Raw genomic sequence first — 6059 nt, forward strand, 5'->3', positions numbered from 1 at the left:
AAAACAGACCTAAGGACGTCCAGCAGATGTTCCACATATTTAGACGTACTTTAGATTAATCTTTGCTCACCTATTCTGTGAGCAGCAAACGTAAAATGAAAAATATGAATTGGAGGAGAAGACACATGGAGGATGAACAGAAAACCCGTTTTAAAGTGTGATGACGTGCTTCAGATAGAGGACAGGAAGTGAGATGAGTTGTCTTCTTCATGTTTCTCTCGTGTTTCACAGAAAACGCCATCCAGTCGTTTGGTTACGGAGCAGAAGGAGGAACTCTTCTGGTGACCGAGCCGTCGTCCACCTTCTTCCCCCCCGCCCGGCCACCAATCATCTCTAAACCCGCCCCCTCTCTTCACGGCGACGCCCTCAAACCCCTGGAGAGCGCCTGTTTGTTCTCGACCTGTGCTAACCTGCAGGTCAGTTCTTCTCTTTTCTGTTAGATGAAAACATGGTTCATTGATGGCTGAAGGACATTTATATTGATTATTCATTAACGTTGTGAGATGTATCATGTAATCAGAAAACATCCAGTAATGATCCCCCTCCAGTGGACCCAGAGGATCCTCTGAAACAACGGTTTGTACAGTTTAAAGTTTGAGAGCAAAACTAAGAAGTCTAGTGAATCATTTATTCATGAACTCACTGATCCTCAACCAGCGAACCGCCGTCTCTGACCCGTCAAGTTGAATGACGTATTTATGGTTTGAAAAGACTCTATATACTCTATACATATTAAGAGTTTTGCAGGACTTTAGTATGAGAACGCACAAAAGATGAGAAGTAACTTTTAGTAAGAAATCATAATGAATGATGTGGACGATATGCTGAGGATATAATATAGAGACACAATATATGTGATTTAAAGACATAATACATGTGATTTAAAGACATAATATATGTGATTTAAAGATATAATATAAAGACATAATATATGTGATATAAAGACATAATATATGTGATTTAAAGACATAATATATGTGATTTAAAGACATAATATATGTGATTTAAAGATATAATATAAAGACATAATATATGTGATTTAAAGACATAATATAAAGACATAATATATGTGATTTAAAGACATAATATAAATACATAATATATGTGATTTAAAGACATAATATATGTGATTTAAAGATATAATATAAAGACATAATATATGTGATTTAAAGACATAGTATATGGGATTTGAAGACATAATAGATGTGATTTAAAGACATAATATAAAGACATAATATATATGATTTAAAGACATAACATATGTGATTTAAAGACATAATATAAAGACATAATATATGTGATTTAAAGACATAATATATGTGATTTAAAGACATAATATATGTGATTTAAAGACATAGTATATGTGATTTGAAGACATAATGCAGGTCACATCCAGACTCAGTGAGGTTTTTGTGCCCTTCATACACATTAGCCTCATTCACATCCAGACTAGAAAGCTTTCCATTATGAACAGGGAGGAGGTGGAAGGCCAACATCAACTCTTCTTATGTAACAGATTCACAGCATGAATTATAGAATAGAATATATAACACATATATAATGTGTCTGGATGGAGAAAGATTCTAACCAACCGCTTCATTTGTAACTCACAAGTAAATATAACTTCAGTTATGACAACTTCTTATCGTGAAATATGGAGAATAATCAGCAAGAGCTGCTCTACATTCACAGTTTGTTTGAGGAGGAGTTGAGGTCTTAAACTACAGAGAGTCATCAGGTTTGGTTTCATCATTCAGAGACCAGATCCAGCACCTGTTGTCTCTGAGGTCTATATGTGAGATAATAACCCACGTTACAGAGAGTTATAGAGATCATTAGGTTAAAGTAGAATCAGCTGAGCAGTTCTAAACACACACCGACAGATGTTTCCTGTTTCTTTACTTTACTTGTGTTTGTGTATGTGTATATATATATATATATATATATATATATATATGTATATATATATATATATATATATATATATATATATATGTATATATATATATATATATATATATATATATATAATATAATGTAACAAACTGCTGTCTGTCAGCACTCTAAAAGCACATGTCTAAAGAGCAGGAATGTTGGTTTCCTCGCTGGTCCCACAGCAGCAGAGCTGAGGAGAAGCAGAGAGACGATGTAGTGACACATGGAGGAGCAGCTCTACGTCCCTCAGGACGCTCAGTGTTACCTCAACGTTACCTCCTTCATGCTGCTGCACAATCTGCTTTTCAACTCTATCATTTTTCCCAGAGCACATGGATATAATATCATGTCTCTGGAAGCTTTGCTGAGCCGTCAGTTTACAGGAAACAGACCTGCAGAGGCGTTCGGTGTCAGGAGGCCGAAACCGTCTTCATGAATATGATTCACACGGCTTAATGGTCACCATGACAACCAGGTGAACGTGCACACAGAGCCACATGTGGTTCTATTCCAGAAGATAACGATCCTCGCTCTGCTCTCCATTATGTCAGTCCTCTCGTCCACAGATAACATCTGATTGGCTCTCCCACCCAGGTACCGGGAGGAGACATGCTAATGAAGCGCTGCCAGAGAGGCTGATGGGAGAGATAAATGATGCTGTGTGTGTGTGTGTGTGTGTGTGTGTGTGTGTGTTTACGTTGACATGACTGACTCTGCATGTTCTTTTGTCTTCAGAAGATGATCAGAAGAAGTGAAACTACGATTATTAATGAAAGCCTTCATGTTTATCACACAGGACTCTGGATGATTAACGATCAAACAGTTTACACTTTTTAACTTCAGCTTGTGATGTTTGATGCACACCCGTAGACACTACAATACCCATGAGCCTTAGCTGCTGTTGAATCAGAGCTGCAGCTTTGTGAACAGAACACTTCCTGAAGTCCTCTGAGCCTGAGTGAAAAGCTGCTCTGTTGTTTCATCTTCATTCAGCTGCTCGTCAGCGTTGTTTCTTACTGAGTGCATCATGGGAGATGTAGTTTATCTCCTTGAGGTTTCACTTTTTCATCTCTTGTTCTGATGAGTCAACATGTAACAGAGAGCTGTGGGGCTGATGAATAGACTGGAGTCTCTGTTCATATGTAAAGTAAAACACACACACATGCTGATGGGTGATGAATATTGTTCCTTATTGTATGGCTCTGTGAGATATTTGGGGTAATGTACATAATACAAAACAAACAAAACAGTCAAAGCTTCGAAGCATTCGGGTCAACACCAAACGAGAGATTACATATAAAGTCAATGCAAAGACGAGACACGAGTACACGCTGTCGTATTGACTCTGGATGACGTATATATATATACACCTAAAACCTAAATAAATCAGAGTTAAATGAATCAGGCCTGATGATGTCACAGTATTGTATAATATATATCTATATGTATATATATATGTATATGTGTATACACCTCAAAGCTAAATGAATCAGACCTGATGACTGGATGACATTAATAATGCTAACTTGTTGTTTTTCAGGATGGAGGTCCAAAGTGTGTCCCGTCTGAAGACTTTGAGTGTGAGGAGGTGAGGATCTTTGATTTCACACCTCATGTGTTTACAATTTAAAAACTGAAGATGGAAATATCATCGTTTAGATAATTACATTCATAACATCACATGTGTGGATCCTCCCATGTCCTCTCTTCTTTGTTGGTATTTTATAGTGTGTACGAGAGATCAGATCAGGTTCAGGTCTTGAGATCAGGTTCAGGTCTTGAGATCAGGTTCAGATCTTGATATCAGGTTCAGATCTTGATATCAGGTTCAGGTCTTGAGATCAGGTTCAGATCTTGATATCAGGTTCAGGTCTTGATATCAGGTTCAGGTCTTGAGATCAGGTTCAGGTCTTGATATCAGGTTCAGGTCTTGAGAACCTGAGCAGAACGTCCAGATTTTCATCCGGCTTCAGATACTGGACTCAATGCAGAACCTGTAGTCTGGATCCTCGCTAACCAAGGTTTAACTAAATGAGACAAACAGAAGATGATGAATCAGGACGATGCATTGTTAATAATCAACATTCATGAGGCGGACTTTAAATGATCTCATGTTTAATGTTTGCTTCTTATATTCACTCCGTTGGATGTGATGACAGAGTTTTAGAGACACAATCAGAGGAGAATAAAGTAAAAAGAACTAGACTTTGGGTTTAGAATCTGATAACGAAAAGGTGATTAATGATGTTATGAAATGTGAAAACATGTGATCCAGTCAACCAATGAGCATCATGTGACTCATATTATATATATATATATATATATATATATATATATATATATATATATATATATATATATTATATACAGTATATATATATATACAGTATATATATATATATATATATACAGTATATATATATTCATATGTATACTCTCTCAGAATGTTTGGACTTAATTCTCCACATTTCAGAATTCAGTCTCCCGAAAACTCTGTTGTAGGATATGAATCTGTCTCCATAACTGCTCTCACCTTTCCTTTCCTCCCCCCCCCCCCAGGCTCTGCTGGCTCAGGGGTCAGTCGACTCTACAGGACCAAAGAGCAGCAGCCGGCGATCAGCTCCTCCTCTCCTCCTCTCTGTGACTGTGTGTGTGTCCGTCCTGGTTCTACTCTCATAAACATGAACTCACACACACACACACACACACACACACTCATAAATGTCAAGACCCAGAGAGTCACGTGACTCGTCGTCGTCCGCTACGAGAAAATGTCAACCAGCAGACGTCCAAACATCAACAACAGGCTTTGGAGGACGGAACGTGTTCTGGAGGACATTCACACACACACACACACACACACACACACACACACCACACACACACACACACACACACACACAGACACAGACACACACACACACACACATACAGAAGAAAGAAGAAGAAGAAGAAGAAGAAGAAACTGTATTTTTTGAGAGAGACGTAACAAAGACTGAGAAACCGTCTCGAGGGTTTTGATTGTGCAGCTCTGACTCTGACTCCCTCCAGTGTTTCTGGATCTGAGACAGCTGGACTGAAAACACAGGAACACACACACACACACACACATACACACACACACACACACACACACACACACACACACACACACACACACTCGGACAACAAGTGTTAAAATTCCAGATTTCTAGTCTGGACTGAAGGGACGGATCCTTACATGGTGTTTGTCAGGTCCATGTATCCTCTGGTCCTCTGAGGCAACAAATCTATACTTCACACACACACACACACACACACACACACACACACACACACACACACACACACACACATCTCCCCTTAGACCTTGTTAGCGGGTAAACAGGGTCCCCTCACAAACCAGTGGGCTTTATCTTCAGTTTGTTATCGACATTCTGTACAAACTTCATTTAATGTGGAATATGAAAAAAGTCCATCCAATGAGATCTCAATGGGACAGTGTGTTCACATATAAGTGTGTGTGTGTGTGTGTGTGTGTGTGTGTGTGTGTGAGAGAGAGACAGTGAGAGAGAGAAGAAAAGCTGGAAGGGTTCAAATCTTAAAAGCAACTGAAAACCAAAGTGTGAAATTGTTTCCCTCCTGAACACTTCCTGTTGACATTGAACTCTTTTAACTTTGGAAACCGTTGATGTCGTTTGATTCCCCAGTTTGCGCTCTAATTAAAAGCCATAAAAAGCAGCCATGAGAGCAGAGAGAGCACATTCGTAGTGTTAAAGGCGTCTCATGAAGAGTCGGTGGTCGTGAGTCTGAATGTTTGACCTCATGGTGAGTCGTTGTGTTTGTGGTTAAATGCTGTTTTAGTGTCTCGCTTCATTTTGTGCAGGTGAAGAAACGGAAACCTTTAATGTGACTAAATAAAGATTCAAAGAGGAACATTTCACTTTAGATGTAATGAGCTGAAATACATTGGTTTAGTGGTTCAATCAGTTATCAGTCATGGCGGGGGGGTGGGGGGGGGGGGGGGGGGGGGGGGGGGGGGGTGGGGGGGGGGGGGCTGGGGGGGTTCTCTCTAAAGTCATAATTCCTGCTCTAGTTACAGTCCTGAGTTCAGTGAATTTCACACTTAGGTTTTTCATCGCTTA

General features: G+C 39.2%; 1 protein-coding gene across 1 annotated transcript in view; it reads left to right on the forward strand.

The window, feature by feature from the left end:
* The window catches only part of gfra2b (GDNF family receptor alpha 2b), a 57891-nt gene extending 52805 nt beyond the window's left edge, over positions 1 to 5086 (forward strand). Inside the window, exons 8-10 of the mRNA XM_068705374.1 lie at positions 232 to 416; positions 3476 to 3523; positions 4495 to 5086. Of these exons, the coding sequence (XP_068561475.1) occupies positions 232 to 416; positions 3476 to 3523; positions 4495 to 4614 (353 nt within the window). The 3' untranslated portion in view covers positions 4615 to 5086. The remainder of the gene's footprint in view (positions 1 to 231; positions 417 to 3475; positions 3524 to 4494) is intronic.
* The last annotated feature ends 973 nt before the right edge of the window (positions 5087 to 6059 follow it).

Source organism: Cebidichthys violaceus, unplaced genomic scaffold (genome assembly GCF_023349555.1).
Source record: "Cebidichthys violaceus isolate CVI_PGR_0920_01 unplaced genomic scaffold, fCebVio1.0.p SCAF_115, whole genome shotgun sequence".
NCBI classification, from domain to species: Eukaryota; Metazoa; Chordata; class Actinopteri; order Perciformes; family Stichaeidae; genus Cebidichthys; species Cebidichthys violaceus.